Source organism: Protopterus annectens, chromosome 11.part0 (assembly GCF_019279795.1).
Source record: "Protopterus annectens isolate FY-2018-M chromosome 11.part0, PAN1.0, whole genome shotgun sequence".
NCBI classification, from domain to species: Eukaryota; Metazoa; Chordata; order Ceratodontiformes; family Protopteridae; genus Protopterus; species Protopterus annectens.
The window spans coordinates 1,311,594,520-1,311,617,518 of NC_056745.1; the positions used below are offsets into that span (position 1 = coordinate 1,311,594,520).

At 40.7% G+C, this 22,999-nt stretch overlaps 1 protein-coding gene across 2 annotated transcripts in view; it reads right to left on the reverse strand.

The window, feature by feature from the left end:
- IRF5 (interferon regulatory factor 5) overlaps positions 1–22,999 on the reverse strand; it is a 1,182,803-nt gene that overhangs the window by 159,783 nt on the left and 1,000,021 nt on the right. For both annotated transcript variants that reach the window (XM_044088631.1, XM_044088632.1), the window contains one exon: positions 16,346–16,532. In XM_044088631.1, coding sequence (XP_043944566.1) covers positions 16,346–16,532 — 187 coding nt within the window. The remainder of the gene's footprint in view (positions 1–16,345; positions 16,533–22,999) is intronic.

Genomic DNA, 22,999 nt, shown 5'->3' on the forward strand with positions numbered 1-22,999 from the left:
TGACTCTTATGTGGCATTACATCTCAAAAGCCAAGTTGGATGATAATCCTGTTACCTTTAAACTTAACATCTCATACACATGAAATATCTAATATCTGGATACATTAACTAGACACTGTTGGGCCAGATGTTCATGATAGTGTTTCATAACAACTGCATTTTCCTGTCTTTTTTACAGATTATCTGCTTAAAAGTATAGGCAGTTTTTAAATAGTCCAAAATATGTTCATATATTTCTCTAACAATTCTTTTTTTACACTTTATTGAAGTAAGTCTCACTTAACTGTGCCTGTTGTATGCATTAGTTTTTACCAAGGCTATATTAAGCTTGTTAAGTCATATTTGTACAAGCTCAGCATACTTGTGTCTTTTGCAGAGATTTCTTAAAATACTGCAATGCTCTGTAGTGGCTTATCCAGCTGTAGCTGATTTGTCGTGTGTGTGTGTGTGTGTGTGTGTGTGTGTGTGTGTGTGTGTGTGTGTGTGTGTGTGTATATATATATATATATATATATATATATATATGTATATGTGTGTGTGTGTGTGTGTGTGTGTATCTCATTCACATTGCCGAAAGTACAGTTCTCCGAACCACATTTTGCCGAAATGGAAAAGTTAAACCACATTAACTAACTTTCTCCAATTTTTGCCAGGGGCGCAAGCCTCCCTGTGCCCCCCACACCCCCTGCTAATTATATAATGTAGTTCGGAGAACTGTACTTTCAGCAATGTGAATGTGATACACATGCGCGCACACACACACACACACACACACACACACATATATATATATAATATATATATATATATAAAATTATTGAATTGCTGATTGTGATGTCCCCACTCTAGGCCAGTAATCAAGGAGCATCAAACTTCACCACTAATACTGAGAGGGATGTTCACTTGAAATACAAATGGATACACTGTCAGGATTTATCATATAGGTGTCAATAATACACACACACAGAGCCTTGCTAAGATCTGCTGCAGCTTCTGGAAGTCATAAAACAATTTTAAACCTCCACCCTTTCAGAGTAGCAATTAGTTCACCCCAGTGAAAATGGAGGAAGCATCCTAGTACAGACTTTTTGGCATTTAAAACTGTGAGATAATATCTCATGTACTATGTATGGCCTAGGCCCAGTAATTTAATTTTCTTACTGTTTCTCAAAGTCAGGTGAATTGAGATTAACCTCTTCTCTTCCAGTATCCTTTGTTACAATATATACATTTAAACAGTTACAATGATGTGTATGCATTTCTTTTCTGCCCAGCAGGGCACACTGTTGATACATTTTAACACAAGCAGCTTTACAAATGCATTTCCAACACAGGCATCCATACAAATCAATTTGCTATTCAAATAATATATAATTATTTACAAAATTCCAGCTAGCTATGCTGGCATGTGTTACACATCCACTGCCCTACTCCTCCTGGCATAGCTGGCATTTCTTTATCAGTGCAAAGCATGTCTGGATGTCAGTCAAAGCCCTTAACCCATGAACTACTAGTCTATCTTCCTGCAATAATACTGCTAAAATCCCTTGTAAGGTGGCATCCACCTAAAGTATTACCTGTTGTGAAACATCATAGATGTTCAAAAGTAAGCCCTACAGTCGCTAACATGTTAGTGAGTAACCTACTTATGGGTGAAGACTGAATGTTTGGTATTATGATCGGTGTTCCTCCATATGAAATCACTGTCAGTGAGTTGTGCGAGCAGTAATGCCCTTTCGCTAAGGCTAAGGACTCAAAAGACAATCATAAGGCCTTTTTTAGCTATGTTAGAAACCTGGGAGGAAACTCCCAGATATGCTCAGAATTAGTTCAAAATGATGTAAAAATCACTGAACCAACAGACATTGCCAACATACTGGCTGACAGGTTCAGTGCAAATTCTCCCTCCCCCAAAAGGAGAGATATCTATACCAGAGGATTGTAGCCCCCCAAACATCTCAAATGCTCAGGTGAGAACTGCTCTCTCCAAGGTGAAAAACACAGCATCCATGGGACCAGATGGTGTCCCCGGTTGTGTGCTCCACGAACTTAATGAGGAATTAAACCCGCAGTTAGGGCAGCTGTTTAATCTTAGCCTCACCTCAGGATACGTACCCAAGGAGTGGCGTACGGCAACGGTGGTCCCACTTCACAAAGGAGGTGCCTCCACCGACCCCGGAAACTACCGTCCCATTAACTTGACAAGCCTGGTCTGCAAAGCTATGGAAAGGATCATAATGGAACTCATAAATAAAGACATAGGGGACTTGCAGACTTTGGATCCAACCCAGTTTGGCTTTGTCAAGGGCAGATCATGCCTTTTAAACTTGGTTGACTTTTTCAAAACAGTCACCAAGGCCATTGACGAGGGCAAGGCAGTCCACACAGCCTACCTTGACCTGGCAAAGGCTTTCGACACAATACCCCACTCGGGTATCATTGAAAAACTCACCAGCTTAAATGTAAACCCATACGTCACAAGATGGGTTGCAAACTGGCTAAGCGACAGAACCCACAGGGTCAGAGTTGCTGGCGCCATGTCGGACTCCAAGCCTGTCACAAGTGGTGTCCCACAGGGCTCAGTCCTGGGCCCACTTTTGTTCGGCATCTACTTTTCAGAAGTACAAGCAAACACAGGAGGATTATGGCTGACAAAGTTTGCAGATGACTGCAAACTGGGCACCATAGTTGAAAACCCATCTGACACAGACATCCTTCAGAAGGGTCTCATAAAAACGGATAACTGGTGCCAGAGCCATGGCCTAAAGTCAAATGCCAAAAAATGCATAGTCATAACCTTCGGGAAAAACAAGGTTACCCCTAGTTACCATATAGGTGGAAATCCACTAAGCACAGAAGAGGTTATCAGGGATCTGGGGACCCAGGTTGACAGTAACCTTTCGTTTGACACTCACGTTGCCAAAGTAGTTAGGAAGACCTTCTACATTGCCCACCTGATCATGAAGGGATTCACATCTAGATCAAGGGAGGTCATCGTTCCCCTGTACTCATGACTCATCAGACCAATGATTGAGTACAATGCCCCATTCGGAATGTATCTGACCCGACACCTGCAGCAATTGGAAAGGCCCCAAAAGTTCCTCACCAAAAGGATAAAGGGTCTCAAAAATATGTCTTATGCTGCCCGACTGAAGGAACTCCAGCTCTATTCAGTCGCCACCGTCTGCTCAGAGGTGACCTATGCCTGACATACAAGGCCATGTCCAACCCGGAATTAATGAATATGCTTCACCTCAAAAGATCTAAATCCATCAGAACTACAAGGGCAAGAGACTTAAACCTCAACACGGCTATTAATAGGATGTGCTGGAGGGACAGATTCATCACCCAGAGACTCCCTATGCTGTGGAACAAAATCCCGGTACATGTGAGGCAGAGCACCTCGCTGGCTTTGTTCAAGAGAAATCTTGACCAATGGATGGGAGATCGCAGGTATACCCCAGGGATAACCTCAGTGTCACTGCTTGACAGAGGCACAGCAAAATAATGGGCATAGTATCCTTCAAACTAAAGGGGTGGCAAAAGCCACAAAACTCTGGGCTAGGCTTATAAATGCCCTAGGGCAGATAGCCTAGTATGAACCTATGAACCTATGAACCTTTCTGTGGGGAGTTTCTCCTTCTTTGAGTTAGTGCAACTGCAGAGTTGGTAGATCCAAGTTTGGGGGGGGGGCTGCCCATTGCAAAAATACTTTAAAAAGTATTTTTCAGCAGTTGTTTGGTGAATGTAGTTCAGGTATTCTGATCCTCGGTGCATTCTCTTTCATCCAGTCATAGTGGTAACCATTAATATATCAAAACTTCATATCCACTTCAGGTATGACCAGTTGTGAAACAACAAAGAAATTCAAAAGCAAGAACCTTAGTAGCTTGCTTTTTTAACATTTCAAAATTTCTATCCTGTTTGTGTGTCTATAACCATGCAATATAATGACTTAACAAATTCTTAAGTAGTATCTTAGCTGACAAGCTTGATATGAACATAAAAATATTGCAATACACCAAAACAATCACACAAGAGATGATTTGTTTTGAGATTTTTGCATATTTACTGTGACAGTGAATTTTTCTTAATCTGGGTTGATATCTTCAGAAGTCAAAACTGGCACTATAAAATTTTCACATAAATCTGATACTTATTTAATTTCAGTTTCAAGCCTTTTTGCTTCATTCTATCAAGCAACTCGATGACTCACTAGTCATATTCTTACTTGACAGCTTCCTACACTACAAGATTGTCAGTAATGTTAACTATATCTTTTAGCCTTTTAATCAGTTTAGCTAATGATCTTGAAATGCTTCTGGGACTGATAGTATTCCAAAAGGTAATCTCAGAAACCTGTGTCTACTCAGATGGGTGCTGCATAAGCAAACCTTAGTAATGAAATACATCTTTCACTGGCTACTCTGACTATATCATTCTTGGCAACACCTCATTGTAATGACATTTTTAGACATGGCCATGGATGATGTCATTGCTTTGGCCACAACCATTTGGTCCCTCTGAATATTTAAAAAGTAGCAACCTTAGACATGTGGCAGAATTGGATGTCACTCCAATGAATGGGCAGGGCACAGTAAGTACAGTTATCTCTTTTTATGGAAGATCCACAGTCATTGATCTGGTTACCTGGCTTGCTCTGAATCACACAGCATGAAAGTAGAAATTGTGGGATTCACATGCAGGACATCGGAATAAAATCTTATTTGCAACTGGCAACCTTAACCCTCTACTACCTGGTCAAGGATGATGTTCTTTTCTTAAAAGTAAAAACAACTCATGGGACATGGCCATGGCAGCAAATAAAATTTATTGTGAAATGTGAAATACATTGTGATTTGAAAATGAGACAAGTAAAGTTACAACTTTAGAAATGCACATATTTCACAATAAAGAAAAAAAAACTAAAGGCTGCTTTTTTGAAATTAATATTTTTCTGCAAAAGTCCTGACCAGGTAGTGAGCAATGCTCCTTATCATACTGGCAAGCACTTATTTATTCTTCAGTTTTAAAATGCTGTAAGTAAAACAAAATGGACATAATTATAAATGCTACTAATCTGAGAAAGTGTTCCTTCTTTATACAGCTGTGTAAGTGCCTTGCAGCTGAAAAGCAAATACAGTATCTAAAATTGTATTTTTAACTATTTATTTTTTATTTTATTTATTTAAGCTTTTGTTAACCAGGACAGGAGGTTTGGTCCTGTAACCACTTCAGCCATGATCTGGGTGTAATACCACAACACAATACAAAGCAATTACATCATATGCCATACTGAGCAAAAATCTGTCAGTGAAAACTGCTCAGAATTTGTGAATTATAAATCAGGTACATCAAACAGTACTCTGAATAAGCATATTAAAATGATTTACAAAATCTTTCTCAAAATTAAAATAATAAGTCACCATTCCCTTTAATTAGAGCACTGGACATAAGAAAAGTCTGACCAATGGTTAAAGCTTTGAGCTGGTGATGAGCTTTACCTTACAATCCTGAGTTTTATTCCCTGTCTTTACTTACATGCAGTGTAACTATACCACTATCAGACTATTCCTGAAACCGTGCACTTATATGCAATGAGTTGTTTACTTAACAAATTAACGAAAGAAGGTGCACTAAATGCTATACTCTGTAAATGTATTGTAAGAGTGTAGCATTCTACTGAATGCAAGAAACACACAGAGATAAAGTGTTATGACAGGAATTTGGGAGAAGACTTAACAGGCAGATGTTGAAGAATATCTTAGTACCAGTGAAGAAACTTTAAAGCAGTTTAAGACAGAAAGCTGGGAATAATTTTCATGACTATTCTTAAAATGATTTTGTGCAAGTTAATGAACTACATGTGACAGGATTGATTACACATGTAACACAGTCTGATCTAACAGTTTATAAACAAGCACAAACAATGGGTTGCTGATTTGTTTTTGCATGCATTTCATCTATTAGTATGGAGCATATATCAGCCAAAGGGAATGTAAGGCTGCCATGACTGTGGACTGGTAGAAGAAAAGACCCCAGACATGAAATAAAAGCTGAGAATAACAGGGTGGAACTGTACAAGATGTGCTAAAGAAATGATAAAAAAATGATTGTGTGTTAAAGCACACAGTGTTGAAAACCTGAATATTTGCTAGCAGACTCTAGTAACATCTCAGAATACTTCTTACTCTGCATAATTAGTCTCACCGTAGTTTTTTTTAACTGAAGAGGCAAAGATCAAAAGGTTCAAGACAGCCGTATGAAGTTTAACTTTTTAAGATGAAGTCATTTTTATTTCTACCATAGACTGAAATTTCTTAGTATCAATGTAAATGCAAATCATAAAAACTAGATTTGTGTACACTTACCATAAATGTAGATGTTCGAGTGTATTCATTGTTGCAGTCATCACATTTGAGTTATCCCTGCCAGGGTAACCCTCGGCCGGCCCGAAACCCAGAGGCTTAGTATTTTTGCATCAGTTGCTGTCACTTCAGGACTGACGTCAGGTCATCAGTAGTATAAAGTAAGGCAGCCGACACCATTACATCAGTTTTTCTTGCCCTAACTTGTCAGGAGCCCCCAAGTGGGAGCCAGGTTCTGGTGGAAGAACCCCACCAGTAGAAAGTAAATACCAAGATGTCCCTTGTAAGGAGAGAGAAGAAAAGAAGAGGGGATGGAGGGAGGGAAACCAGGACTGCAGCAGTGAATACACTTGAACATCTACATTTATGATATGTGTACACAACTGTACTATGTTTTTCATGTTTCACTGTTTCATTAATCACATTTGGGTTGATTCCCAAAGCTGAGGAAAAGGGTGGATGCAGTCAAGGAGACCAGGGGCTGGCTAGGATGCCCTGCAAGACTGCAGAGGCAAACCCTGCCCTAGATTTGGTGAAGATAGGCAGGTGGTAATGTTTGGTAAAAGTGTGAACAGTTGTCCAGGTGGCAGCCTCCAGGATGTCCCTGGTGGAGACTCCTCTGAGGAAAGCTGCAGAGATGGAGGCTGCTCTGGTGGAGTGAGTCCAGACCCCCTTTAGGGGGAGGCTTTCTGTGTTGCTTGTAGCAGAAATGGATGCAGTGTGCTATCCATTTGGAAATTGTTTGTTTGGAGCCCTCTGCCCTGCAGCAAAGCTAACCAGCAATTGATCAGACTTTCTGAAGGATGTAGTCCTGTCTAGATAGAGTCTGAGTTGTCTTTGCACATCTAGAGAGTGCAGGATCCTTTCCCCCTTGTTCTGTGGGTTAGGGAAAAGGTGGGCAAATTAATGGATTGGTTGAGAGCCACACTGGACACCACTTTGGGGATGAAGGATGGGTTAGTCCTGAGGGAAGTCCTGTCAGCATGGAAGATGATGAAGGGCTCCACAGCCATGAGTGCTTGTACCTTGGAGACCCTTCTGGCTGAAGTGATGGCCAGAAGGAAAGCTGTCTTCTAGGAGAGACATTTTAGCTCTGCTGAAGATGCTGGTTGGAAGGGGGGCAGGGTGAACTTTTCCAACAAAAAGTTAAGGTCCCAAGCTGGGGTTGGTGCTCTTCTGGGTGGTCTCAAGTTGCTAGCCCCTCTTAGGAATTGTTTGATGAGAGGGTGTGAGAAAAGGGGCTTCTCAGTGGGGAAATGAGCAGAGATAGCAGAGGCATGAATTTTAATAGAGGAAAAGAGAGACCACTGTGTAGCAGGTCAGCTAAGTAATTCAGGATGAGAGGGAGGGACGGCTACTGCCATATCAGCTCCCTTAGCCTGAATCCAGGTGAAGAACCTTTTCCATTTGTCAGCATAAGACTTTCTAGTGCTAGGGCATCTGGCCTCACGTATAACATCTAGAACCTGTTTACTGAGGTTGGCATATTGATCGGTGGTTAGGGAATAAGCCAAGCTGCCAAACTGAGGGTCTGCAATTGGGGATGCATGAATTCTCCTTCCCTCTGGGTCAGGAGGGTTGGGGTATGAGTGAGATGCCATGGTGGCAGTGGGGGCAGGCTGTGCAGCAGTGGGTACCAATGCTGGCGAGGCCAGTCTGGAGCAATAAGAATTGTCCTTTGTTTTTCCTCCCTTATTTTGAGCAGTACCCTGGGGATGAGAGGTAGTGGAGGAAAGGCATAGCCCAATAAAATGACCCAGGGGAAGGGCAGGACATCTACTTTCCAAGCCAGGCAGTGATGCTCCCTAGTGCAGAACTTGCTGAGATGATGGCTAGTGTGGGATGCTAAGAGGTCGACCTTCAGGGTGCCCCATTTCTGAGTTATTAGGGTGAAGGTTCTTTTGTCTAGCTGCCACTCGTGTAGGTCCAGAAGATTTCTGCATAAGTGGTCTGCCAGAGAGTTAAGTGAACCTGGCAGGAATTGTGATAACAGGTGGACTTGCATGGCAGAGGCTGTGTGCCAAAGGGTCATGGCCAGCCTGCATAGAGGGTAGGAGTGAGTCCTTCCCTGCTTGTTGATATACCACATCACAGTGGTGTTTTCTGTTTTGATCAGGAGAGCCCCTGGGGAGAGAAGGGACTTGAACGCTGTCAAGGCGTGCTGGACAGCTATCATCTGTTTTTAGTTGATGTGCAGATGGATTTGCTGTAGGCTCCTTTGGCCCTGTATGCACTTGCTGTCCAGGTGTGCACCCCAGGCATAGTCTGATGTGTCTGTGGTGAGGGTCTGGGTGGCGGGGGGGTGGTGGTGAGAAAGGTAGTCCCTTGTTGTGGGAGCATGCTGCTGCCCACCAAAGAAAATCTTTTCTGAGGCAAGGTATCATGGGTATAACAGTTCCAGGTTTTGAGAGTGTTGACACCAAAGGCTTTTTAGGCACCACTGAAGTTTCCTCATATGCAGTTTGGCATATGGAATGAGTAGAATGCAAGATGCCATGAATCCCCAGAGCTTGCAGGAGTTTCCTTGCAGATAACTGGGGTCTGTTGGCTAGTTGAGACAAGTAGGCTGTCAGGTAAGTTTGCTTCTCTGGTGTAAGGAATGCCATCTGGGATGCTGTGTCCAGGCTTGCTCCCAGGAATATAATCTTTTGGGTGGGTACTTGTTTGGATTTCTTTTCGTTGATTGTGTACCCTAGGGAAGACAGTAGGGACTTTACAAAGGCCAGGTGCTTGAGTAGCTTTTCCTGGATGTCTGCCTGAATTAGGCAGTTGTCTAAGTATGGGTAAATCTGGATATTCCTTTGTCTGCAAAAGGCAATGGCCGGAGCCAGACATTTTGTGAAAACTCTGTGAGCAGTAGATAAGCCAAAGGGAAGTGCAGAGAACTGAAAGTGTAGAGATCCTGCCCTGAAATGTAGATCCAGCTTCAGACAAGTGACAAGTGGAGTACCTCAGGGTTCAGTCCTAAGACCGCTCTAGTTTGGCATCTACTTCTCTGAAGTACAGGGCAACACTAAGGGACTCTGGATAGCAAAGTTTGCAGATGACTGCAAACTGGGAGCCATTATTAAATCCCCAAATGATGTGGATACTCTACAAAAGGGCCTTACAGAAACAGATGCTTGGTGCCAGAGCCATGGGCTCAAGCTCAATGCCAAGAAATGTATAGTTATCCCCTTTGGGAAAAAACATGTACCCGTGAATTACCACATAGGTGGCAGTACACTAAACACCAAAAGTGTGATAAGAGACTTAGGGACACAGGTGGACAGTGGACTCACCTTCAGTAATCACATCGCCACAACAATCAGGAAATCCTTCTATGTGGCACACCTCATCACTAAGGGCTTTTCATCCAGAAAAAAGGAGGTCATTGTCCCACTGTACTCATCCCTCATTAGACCCATTATAGAATACAACGCCCCCTTTGGTATGTACCTCTTAAGACATCTGCAACAACTGGAAAGGCCGCAGAAATACCTCACTAAAAGAATCACAGGCCTAAAGCAGATGCCCTGTGCTGACCGCCTTAAAAAACTCCAACTATACTCTGTCTCATGTTGTTTACTCAGAGGCGATCTCTGCTTAACATTTAAGGCCATGTCAAACCCAGAGCTGTTGGACATGCTACACTTAAAGAAATCCCAATCCCTAAGAGCCACATGCTCCAGGGATCTAAACCTTGTCATCACAATAAACAAAACATGCTGGAGGGATAGGTTCCTGACCCAGAGACTCCCCAGACTCTGGAATAGACTGCCCATACATGTCAAGCAGAGTGCCTCCTTGGTCCTCTTCAAAAGGAACCTTGACGATTAGATGGGAGAAAGGAAATTCACCCTGGGGATCATGTCAGTCACCCTGCTAGACAGGGGTCCAGGGAAGTAAATAGTGTGGGAAGAAATAGCCAGGGAATTGTTATGGCTAGGCTTGTATTGGCCCTAGGGCCAATAGCCTAGTAACAACCTATGAACCTATATTTCCTGCATGATTCCCTGATAGGAATGTGGAGGTAGGCCTCTTTTAGGTCTAGGGTGGCTAGCCAAGCATCCTTGGAGATCATGGGTAGCAGCTGCTGGAGGGTGAGCATTTTGAATTTCGGTATTACCAGGAAGGTGTTTAGAATGGATAGATTGAAGATGGGGCACCAGGTGCCCTCTTTTCTGGGTACCAGAAAAAGTCTGGAGTAGAAACCTTTGCCTTTCTGTACATAGAGAGCAGGGAAAGGACTTGCTTTTGTGCCTCTGCCCACTGGTTTTTGGAGGTAGATCTGGAAGCCCTTTTGGAGTTTGAAGGGTGTGGAAAGAAAAGTTGTATCCCTGGGACACTATGTTGAAGACTCAGTGGTCATTGCTAATGGTGGTCCAAGTGCTTGCATGAAAGGAGAGTTTTCCTCATAGGGGTAAAGTGCAGGTGGTCAGAGGGATGGGGTAGGGAAGGAAAGTCATTGTGAGTTCTTACCATGAGGGGGTGGCTTAGAACTCCCTGTTTTTGAAGTGGAGGAAGTCCACTGTTTAGATCTCTGCATTCCCTGTGGCTGCTGTCTGGGGGAGTCTGCTTCCATGGGTTCTGGGCTGAACTGAACTGGTGAGAGCAGGAAAGGACCAGTGCTTGGAGGGGCAATGCCTGCTGAACCTGAGTGGCTAGACCAGTAAGAAATCCTTAACTGTCTGCGTATATTTAGCTTTTTCTTCCATCTTTTTTATGACCTCTTCTGCCTTAGTGCCAAATAAGCTGTCTTTGTGCAAGGGTGCATCCAACAATTTAGATTTAACATGGTCTGACAAGGGATGTTCCTTAAGCCATGCATGCCTTATAAGGACTGAAACATTGACTGCTGCCCTGCAAGAAGCTTCTAGGGTGTCAAAACCACAGTGCAAGGCGTGTTTAGTTACTTGACTTGCAGAATGCATTAACTCTTGTAACTCTTTAGATTCTGCACAAGCAGGAAAGGAATACACTTTTTGTTTGAGGAGTTCCAGGGTATGTTGCTGAAATTTTAGCATATGGAACTGGCAGTTCAGTGCTCTGATAGCAAGAGTAGCAGAGGTGTATACTTTTTTACCCCATCTGTCAAGTGCTCGGGAATCCCTGTCTGAGGGGGTGGGATTCTTAGCAGCGTTTGCTTTAATGCCTTTAGGCCCTTGAGAAATTACCTCAGGGTCAGCAGTAGGATTTTTAAAAAGAAATTTGTGTGAGTCAGGGACTCTGTAATACCTGTCTGGTTTTCTGGGTGAAGGAGGAAGGGTGTCAGGAGTCAAACTGGATTCCAGGAAAACATACTCCACAACATCCAGGACTGGGGGAATGGCCAGGGGTTGTGCTGTGGAAGATCTAAGAATTCCCTGAGTCTCTTCTTAGACTAAGGGTAGTCCTGACATTCCCATTGGAAATGCTCCCTTAAGGTATGAAGGGTTTCCCCAAAGGAAAAGTCCTTGGGGGGAGAGGCTGAAGGAATGGAGTCCTCTGCATCAGAATCCTCATAAGCAGAGAGGGGTTGCATGTCTTCATATTCGGATGCATCAGAGTCATCAGACTCCTGTTCAGACAAAAGTACTGGGGACAGATCTCTTTTTCTTTGGAAGGGGTAGCTTGGCTTCCCCTAATCAGCATGATAAGGTCTTCTGCCATTTTAAGCATTTGAGACTGAGGCAAGGAAGCAGGTGCCTGAGATTGGGTCATCAGTTTCTTGGGTGTGGTTCGTACCCTGGGCCTTAGAAACTCTGTAGTTTTTGAAAGAACGGAGATGCGAAAGAAGTCGTCGGTTTGTGTCAAGAATCCTTAGTGCAAAGTGCTTTCTCTGAAGCCAGTGCCTGCTCAGTGGCTCCGGACCCATCCAAGGGAGAGACAACCGCAGGATCCTTACTCGAAGAAGAGTTTTGTGGCATACCGGACTGCAAAAGGGTCTCAGTAGTGGCCTGCAAATCCACAGAAGTGGGCATCAGGGGCTGCGAAAGTGCCTCACTGAGGACCGGAGAACTGACGACTAGCTTAACGGAAGCGTCGTTGGTAGGTTTGGACCTGTGTAATCTGCCCATAATTATCTTTATGTTTTTTTGGAAGATCTGCTGTTGGATGGCTTACCAAAGCCATATCAGAATTCGAGTACTGTAAGCGAAAATATCTAGCTACAATAAGGGCTTGATGACATATAATTCTGGTGTTGAACAAAGCACAAAAGCGACAGCGGGGGACATCGTGGTCTGGGCCTAACCAAGTGATGCAGTAAGAATGAAAGTGTTGGTGTGGTATTTGCTTTCCACAGGGGAGATAATTGGTAACTTTTTCTGACATTGGTTAGTGCAAGAAAAAAAAAGGATCCCAAATGGGGTACTTAGCTTTAGAAGACTTCATCTTCAATTTGGAAGACGAAACTCAGGTAACGGCCAACCAGAACTCATGCGAACTGCTTCTGCTTTGGGCTCCGTGGCAAGAAAGACTGATGCAATGGCGTCGGCTGCCTTACTTAATACTACCGATGACCTGACGTCAGTCCTGAAGCGACAGTAACCGAAGCAGAAATACTAAGCCTCTGGTATTTGGGCCGGCCGAGGGCTATCCTGGCAGGGAAGCCCAAATGTGATGACTGCAACAGTGAAACATGAAGAACATCTACTTTCTAAAGTAGCTGCTGCCAAGACATTTGTAGGTCAGCATTTCCTTCCACTAGTTGACTCTAATGTTGGGGTTAAACAGGTGCTTTACTTTGCATCTGATCACAGTGAACATTTTTCAACATCATTTATGAAAATTCCTTGACTAAATATTCTTTAAAATGTACTATGTATGTAGCCAGACAGGTAGGACAGGGAAAGAACATCCAGCTATGCCACCAGCATGGGGGTCCATGTTCACTCGCTTGGTCTTACTTTGGACTCCTTGCTGGGTAAATTGGATTAACAATTACGGATCTCCTTTCACATCTTAGGGGGAGGATACAAGTATTTTTTTCTCCATGAATTTTAGCTGTTTAGCCTTAACTTTTGCCCCTCCTTAGTTCACCCACTTTAGTTTGCTTGCACACTGTACAACCTTAGACCTTCTTCTAGCTTACAGCATAGTGTCTCTCTTTGTATCAGTGCTACTGATAAAGTCTTAGGCACTGTAGTATGGAACTCATTAGCTTCTAATTTACTACTGAGAATCTCTTTTCCATCATATGCCTTCTAAAAGCCATCTTTTTAAATGAATTTATTTGTTATTTTGGTAAACAGACTGTTTCACGGTGGATGTTTTCAGCTGAGACCAAGGCCATAAAGGCAAAGATATGTGTAATATAAATAGAAAGTTTTGAGAAGCCAGTTAATCAGCATATTAGTGAAAAACTGGGGATTCAGAGGAGACAACCACCAATGATAAACCCTAACTCCACCATTTTTCCGCTTGCAGTACCCCTTTGGGATTTGGATGCAGGCCGTCCACAATGATTCTTCATGTTCTGTAGAATCACTACAGTGGGCTGCTTAATTGACAGAACTACATGGTATATGTGTGTATACGTGTGTGCATGTTTGTGTATGAATGAAAGGGTGGGTGGGGGGGCTGATCTGTTATGAGTATCTCTGTGTGTGTTTGTGTGTGAGGGGGACTGTCAATTCTTCTAATCTTCCCTAGATTAATGAAGAAATGTTGCAATAGGGGGAAGACAGCAGACTTCATGGAATATTAAATATTATGCTGGGTCACTTGTAAAGTTAATAAAACAACAGAAGTTTCGGCGCAAATAATATGTAAGGGAAAATATTTAAGTTAATAAAACAGCAGATTTTGCAGTACAAAGGATGTAAGATATCTGGGGGGGGGGGGACAATAGATACCAGGGAGATTTTGAAAGTACCCTACACTACTTAAAACTTAATAAAGCAATTATAAAGTTAATAGTGTCACTTTTCTTATGTGCATTAAGAAGACATTGAGGATTGGGTGTTCATTTAAGTAGTTTATGGTATACAAATACATCAGGATGGATAGCAGGAACATAAAACTTTAACAAACTATCTAACTAAATGACTGACTACATACTTGTATGCTCTCACTGACTGCTCACTCAAAATGGCACTCTTGCTTGCACATGCTCAGTGCTTATATGCATGTGCTGACTCACTGGAAAGCTTCTTAAAGGTATATCACACACAATGATCTACAAATAGTGTTTAAAAAAACTGAAACCCTGTACTTTTGGTGCAGAAGGCACCTCATTAATAACCCAGTGCTTTTGTCCTCTTTGCTTACTCAGGACTTAATCGAAAACATGCCTTGATCAGAATGTATTTTCTGAACAATAGGAAGCATGAAACTCTGTCTGATATTACTGACTGACTGTAATGATCCATGAGTTACAAGAACAGGGCACACATATGGCAAAATCAAGCAGTTCTGTAAAATCAGGAATAGTGGAGAGGGATGAGGCTGTGTCCATGTTGGGGGCTGCATAGCTTTAAATGTCTGTGCTCAAGACTTTTCGACAAAGCTGTGAGGAACACTAGACCATACCAAAGAGAATATATTTGTAAGTGTTACTTTGACTCACTAAAAAAGCTAACAGAACAACAGGACTAGCATCATGATGCAGTTTCTGAATAATAAGAAAAATTAAAATGTAATGTTTAGCATGACTGTCTGTCTTTAATTTTCCATGGTATTTGAGGGGCAGGGAAAAATACCAGGCTACATCAGGGATATTCTGTAAACTAAGGGACAGGTAAGAGGTATGAAAGTGTGTGTGTGTGTCTGTGTTTTAATATATGTATTTGTGTGGAAGAATGAATGAGGAGGTATCTGTGCCAATGTGCATAGGCTACCAGAGGTGATTACCACAGGAAAGGGCTGATTAGCACTAGTGGTAACACCATGTGATTTTTAGAGACAAGCAAATTAGCCAATTATTGTGTCTTTTCTCATTGTGGTTAACATGTCTCTTTACTACATTTCCCACAATTGCAGAAAAGGCTACTTTTGGCCACAGCAGTTTCAGCAAGTGCAGGACAAGTTTTCTGAATCCTGACCATAGACTTCGGAGAACATGCAATTTTTATGCAGACAGTAGCCAGACTTCAGGCTTGAACCTCAAATCTGGAGATGTGAGTCAGAGATCTTAACCACTGAGTCACTCTGCTGCTTGAAAATTAAAGTTAAGTATTTCTTTTCCACACTCCAATATGTTATCTGCGATCAATGGTTGAATATCAGTGAAGAGCAGCTTCACAGCACACCTACAATACATTTCATATTGATTATATGTTAAATATGAAAACTACTAAATTTAAAGAAGTGTTTTAATCCTAATGTAATTTCTAGACTACAGGCTGTGACTGAAAGTGACAGAATGAGCAGTGGTGCTTATTATCACCTACCCAGTAAACAAAAGTATAAATATAGATGCCTAACAAAATGGATAAAAGCAACCAAAACTACGAGAATGACCTCTTTCATAGGGCAGTGGCTTATCGGTTTACAGACTATACAGTAGAATCAGCTTCATTGTCTCTTTTGGTTTATCTATGAACAGACAGTGGTACATCTTCAAAATGACAAGGAATTTGGTGTCTAGTCAAGCAGTATATGAAGATACCAACTAACTAATTAACTAACTACCTAATTATTCACAAGTTCTCTTAAGCCACAGATAATGACCTTTGTATCTACACCTTTGGAAACATTCCTTCAGAAAGTAAGTGAGAGTGGAATGGCAGAATTACAGATGTGGTAGAAGATAGCTTTGGGGGTCAAACATGTCTCTAAGACTGGAGGAAATTAAATAACTGATAAAAATGTCATTGTGTAGGGATAGCAAAGACAGATACTGGTAGATTGGACAGTATGGAAAGTAGCCCATTGGCCTAAATACATGTTAACAGTAAACCTTAATGGCTTTAATGAACCAGAGGAATGGAGGTGGTCTTTTGTAGCGGTTTGCAAAATTACTAGCTAAGCATTATGTAGTAATTGTCCAAAGTAATACCACCACTGGTACTTACCCCCATTTGACTGGATGTCACAGACTTCATATATCTTGAAGGGTTTCATGGGTGTTTCCTTGGTTCCATCATACAGAAGTTTGAACTCTCGACTTTTGTTCAGGGCACAGCGCAGATTGGCTTTCCATTTGGCTGGATCAGGGTCATCTACTCCTTCCTGGTATTTCCCAGTTTCCTTTGCCCAAGCCTGTGTGAAGAAGGGATAGAAGCAAAGAGATAAGAAAAGGATAAAACATTTTATTTATCCCAAAAATGTATGGCTGTGATGATTTGCTGTGTTTAGTGGTCCAGCTTCCAGTACTGCTGGTGAGAAATGAAACTATTTCAGCTCTTCTTAAAGAACACCACATTTGTAATCCATTAAGAATACATACCTTTGTGTCAGTGTCTGATTTTCATAGTACAAAAATCAGAATTCACTGAACAGAGATTAAAGTTAGCTATATTAATGGTATAATATGATAAAATTAAATAGAAATAAAAATAATAATAGCATTGATTTTGAGTTACCAATAAATTAACCAATCGGGTAAAAGTGAAAAGTAATCCAATTTCATTAAATAACAGGGTTCAAACTGTGAGTTATTTTTTTCATGTATTAAGTTTAGAAGATAAGTAAGATAATACTGTTTTAGAGGGAAGCAATTACTGATATCTAATATCTAAATTTAAGACTTAAAGTACAAGGCTCACCTCTTCACCAGCCAGTAGCTTAGCAATTTAGAGAATATTCAGTAGAATCAGCGTCAATGTCTCTGTTAGTTTACATGTGTAATGAAACAGGTTTATAGAATTTATTTAATTTTATTTCAGATTATAATAGTACAGCCCAATCTGCTTTAACATAATTACAGCATGGCATTTATTCTGAACTCGCACCTGACACACATTAAACAAGCATTCAAATTTTAATGGTATTTTTGGAAGCAGGTGATTAAAATTATGGCTATTGTGGATGGGAACAGATGAAGGAATTTTAATCAGTTTAAGGGGAGGACATCATGCTACAATCATGTAGTGCTTACTAATACGATCAAATGAGATAAACGTGGGATGGGTTTCTGAGGCTAAGTTTACATAAGGGGTGTTAACGGGGTCTATATTAGATAAATGAAAGTTTATCTAAGCGAATGCTCACATGAGCGAAAATTGCAGAACTCGAAACCGCAATTGTGAGATCGTGGTACAGTGAACATGGGAATATTTGCCCTTTCCTCACTGTAGTGCGATCTCGGAGATGGAATATATATTTAGCGGGGGTTGCAGTTTGAAGTTACGCAATTTTCGCTCATGTAAGCGTTCGCTTAGACAAACTTTCATTTATCTAATATAGACCTTGGAAATGCAAGCAATACTAGAATATTAGACCTAGGAACACAACAACAACAACAACAACATAGTTGGGGAGGGGTAATCAGAAATACTCAAAGTAGCAAACCTTTCTGGCAGCTATCACAAGAAGAACTTGGCTTGCTTTCATTATCAGAAATATAGAATGTTATTTCTTAAATTCATCCAGAATTCAGAAACAGTTAATCCATATGGCAGCACAGAGAGTATGGTTTTACTTCTAGTCCTAACCTAGAAAATACTTCAAGAAAATACTTACAATAAAATAAAATAGTACTGCACTAATATAAGGTAAAAAAAATAAGAAGACAGTGGTAAGTACATAAATTACAAACCAAAGAAACAGAAGTACTCACAAACACACCCAATTTGTTTTCCTTACTTTAAATAAAATTGTTATTTCAAAACTCCCCCCCACAAAAAAAAACCTGTTAAATCCATCTGGCATTATATAAGGAAAGCACAAAGGCCAGGATTCATAGACAAGCTGCAAAATTAGTAGTGTGCACATGCACATTCATACTGGTACAATGTAATAGCGATTCATAGTTCACGTTGTGATACATTGTAATCAGCCGATATGTGCAACAGAAGACACTGCAAATGCCTCCATAATGTCATGCAAATAAAACTGGGTAATCATACTGGTAAGGCTGAGAAATGACAGGCATGTACACTTCAGGTGCAATGTACTCATCTGTTGCTGCAGTCACAAGAGCAGCATCATGTGGGCAGATTCAATTGGATCCCTCCTGCACTCCATTAGCTTGAGTTTAATCTCAGTGTGAGCATTCAGATTGTACAGCCTCATGTTTATCTGTGCATGAGGGCCCACATTCAGCCTGTATTCTCTGTGTATGCTCACCCATGATGGAAATAGACAGTACTATTATATTATTAGATTGTAACTCGCTTATCTATGTTTCATCATCACCCCTCACCCCCAGCCCCTGTACAGGTGCCAATATGATTTTGTCTTCATACCCCAGCCTTTACAAGTGTCATCACAGCAGTGCTGTGAATGTACAACGGAAGACACAATGGAGTGAGCATGTGTACCACTGCCAAAAGAGTGTATGCATTTACAAGGGTGTCCTTGCAAAATGTATTGTAAGATCCCATCTTACCTTTGCTGCTATCCTGTCATGGCTGAATATATGAAGTACCTAAAACAACAGTCAACATTTGCAAGGATCTGTAAGGAGTGTCTTTGGCTTTGGTAAGCCTACAGTGTTTATCTGCAGTGCTACTGCAGAGAAATCTGGTGTAAATGCCTGCTCCTCTGAGTATGATCCCAGAACCAATTTCTCCTTGCTGGGGCACCAAATACTTCTCTGGCACTATCTATTCCACACTGGTAGTTGCTTTCCCACTTAGAGGAAGTACTGTCAGTACCACCACAAAATCATTTCTGTTCTGTGTAGTAGTCTGCAGATCATTAGTTGAGGGAAAGGCCTATGGAATTATGTTGCAGCAGACAAACAAATATTGTCTTTATACTGCCAATACAGTACTAGAAGACCTACCTCTAACAGTTCACCTGTGAATGCCCTGTATCACACCTTGTCATATTTGGATGAGAAAGTAAGAGAAGATTACAGCTTCACATTTATTAATTTAGGCAAACTGTCTCACTTTTCTCTTTTTATCTGTTTAAATTAATACCCAGTCTGGGTTCAGTCTGTTTAAAGTAATGCATCTACAGTGGATTTGTTATTGTTTATTAAATACTTTGCATTAATACTTTAGAAAAGCGAATTATAATTGAATTGATGTGTATGTATTTTTATCTTTTTACAAAATAAAGTATTGAACTCTCATATACTTGTCCTATGATTTATTTTGGTTGTTATTTATTATTGTTTTTAATGAAAAATTGGAAATTTTCATAGCTGGCTTTACAGAGTCAATAAGGGTATGAATTAGATGTTAATCAACTGGCCTGTCTACCCATAAAAAATGAAATACTTTTTTATCATAAAACAGTCTGCTACATTCATGTTATTGTGTTTTGAATTTTAACATATTTTATATGCAGCTAATAAAGTATTTGTAAGGAGTATATGTTCAAGTTCATTTTAAAATTTGATCTATGTTTGTGGTATAATAATGCAATAGCTATACTGTCTTTACCATTATGAGACAAGTGATAATACAGCAGTAACAGGGACTCAAGTAAGATTACAGAAGTCCACTATGGATACCTTCCATATACAGTTTCCTGGTGTTTGCAGAGATATGTTTATAGACAGCTGCGATGTTACAATATTTACCATTGTTGTTGCCCTTTGAAAATCTCAGATGTACAGTTAAGGATGACACTACAGCAGAACATTTTTGCTTTCTCATCTGTGAAAAATGCATCTATCTGCTGCATGAAGGGTGCAGGTGTTCAACAGGGAAGCCTAATGCTGCAGATTGCATTGCTACTTTAGCTGTTAATCGCTGATTGGTGAAGATGGTTTATGCGTTATAAGAAAAGCTTTTGGGGAAATTTAGAATATTTGAAGATAAAACAGCTGTAAAGGTTGCAACAGTCAATAAAGGATAAACAGTGCTAGTTATATTTGCACTGCTGATTAAATATTTTTTATGATTGCTTTCAGAAAAATCCACTGATGAAATGCAAAACTACAACAGGAAGCAGCAGTGTGCTTGTTTTTTCATAGTCCTTTGACATCCTACAATTTTACTAAAAAAACTGCTACTTACAGGACACAAATACATGCCTTCTGTATCCCCTGAGCTAAACAGTGAGGAAATTGTAAGTCATTTTTGATTTCTGCTTTCCTGAGTCTGTCACTTGCATTTGAACAAACAAGGGAATTTCCCTGGTGTCCTGGCCAAATTTCCCCGTTAGTATAAATATCGCTTCTGATCTCCCCTATCTCCCTTGAAAAGAGGTTAACCTCTGGCTTAGATGGACTAACCCAGTTAACAAAAGATAAATAAAAAAAAGTAAAATAAAACAAACAAACAAAGTAAATATACCTTTCTCCTACCATATGCAGCTTCATAGAGATGGACATTTTCCTGCCTCATAGCTATAACTAATCAGGTGTATAAACTTCTTAAACAAACTAGGATCAGCATTAGTATACAAACAACTTTCATAATTCCTAAAGCTCTCAGGATTTGTTTGTGCATATCCAGTAACATGACAGATAAGGTCAAGTGTTAAAGATCAAGTGCAAAGTCTTTTTTAACCACTTACTCATAGGTAAATACTAGGCTAGCTGCTTTTGTGGGCCATTTTAAGCCTGGCCAGTTTCTCTTTTTGTGTTTGAAATAACGTAGCCCATTTGTTTATAGATTGGTCTTACCCATCCCATGGTCGATAATTATATATTATTGCTAATGAGAATAACTGGAATCATACCACAGATAATTTGAGGAGATCCATGCATGAGATGAAGTATTTAGGATACTGCTGTTCATTATTAGTACAGGGAGCAGTTCTGGAGTAAATGTTCTGTTTCCCACCCATAGTTCTAAGTTGTACTTGAATATGGACAGGGATAAAGTTTGTTTTATAATGAGGGGGAGTCTCTTCCAGAGCAGCGATATCATCTACAATATGTACCCGTCATGCCAAACCTTTCTGTTGATGCTGCAGAAGAGGTTTATATCCCACAAGTGAGTATTTCTGATGCCATTTGACTTGTTGATGTGCAGTAAATCCATCAGTAATGAATCAGAGGATGCCTTCTATGCCCAACACAGGTCACCTCTTAGTAGTCTGTAGGATACAGAGCACAGTGACAGGACTTTAAGTTGGTCCATGTGGGACATGTTGTTTAAGCCTAGTATCCTTTTAGTAAGGCACCTCTATGGGCATTTCAGTAGTTTAATGTGTCTGGATAGATACATGTCAAAAGGAACATTATATTCAGTACTTGGTCTAATGAGGGATGAGTAATGTGGAACAATGACATCTCTAGATCCAGACACAGTCCCTTTGTTTATACGTTGTACATATAGAAGGACTTTCTTACAACAATGGACATGTGTTGGTCAAAAATTAGGTCACTGTCCACATATGTTCCCAGTTCTCAAACACCTGTGTCAACTCTTAAGGGGCATATTGCAAATGATTTCCTAAAGGATACAGTAATGCATTTTTTGGCATTTAGTTTCAGCCATGATTTTGGCACCATTATTTATTTAGGATAAACCTTTCTGCAGGATGGCTAAGTCATTTGGGGATTCAGTGACTGCTCCTAGCTTGCAGTAATCTGGAACTTAGTCAGACACAGCCCTTTGGCATTGTTTTCATCTTCAGAAAAGTAGATGCCAAACTGGAGAGGTCCCAGCACAAAACCTTGTGGAACTCCACTGGTGAGTGGCCTCTTTGTAGAAGCAACTTTCCTTTTTAATTATCTGTGTCCTATCTGTGAGACAGCTGGCAATCCAGGGGTGATATAATGGTTTATCCCAAGTTTATTTAGCTTTGATACTACACCTGAGTGGGGAATTGTGTCTAAAGCTTTGGCCAGATCAAGGTATGCAGTGTGTACCATTTTGCCTTCATCCATTGCTTTCGTGATCTTTTCAAAAAATCCACTAGGATGAGTAAGCATGACATGCCCTTGACAAATCTAAATTGAGATGAGTCCAGTGTTTAGAGCTTCCCTATGTCCTGATTGATTAGTTCTTTGATAAGTCTTTCATATGAGGCTGGTCAGACTTATGGGTGTGTAATTGTCTGGATCTGTTGGAGGTTCTCCCTTGTGCAGAGGAATGACTGGAGCTGTTCTTCTTTCACTTGGTAAAACACCTGAATGGAGGCTGAGGCTGAGCAATGTTTCTGGGGGTGTGGCTAAATCATGCCTTCTGCTATTTAAAATGCATCCAGGGATATTGTCAGGACCCATCAATGTAGTATTTTTAACTTTTGATAGCACTTTTAGGACTTGGACTTGTGTGATAGGTGGAGGCCAGTTTCAAGTATAGCTTGAGGGACAAAGTGCAGATGGAGTGAAGTTAGAGCTAAATTCATTTGCCAGCAGGTTTGCTATATCTTCAGCCTCACTGTAGGTGACATCAGTCATAATCAGCTCAGCGCGTTGCTACATTGTGCTGTTAAGATTAAAAACATAGCTAAAAAATGCCTTGTGATTGTCTTTGGCTTGGGTAACTATTTTAGACTCAGACTTGGTGGATTTTACTAAGCTCCTGAGTTTGTTTATTCCAGTGACAAGGGCTCTAACATTCTGAGAGTGAGTCTTCTTACCTTTTTTAGCACATTTATTGAGTTATCACCCAAGACACAGGCAAGCATACATTTATAAAAGAAAACAAACC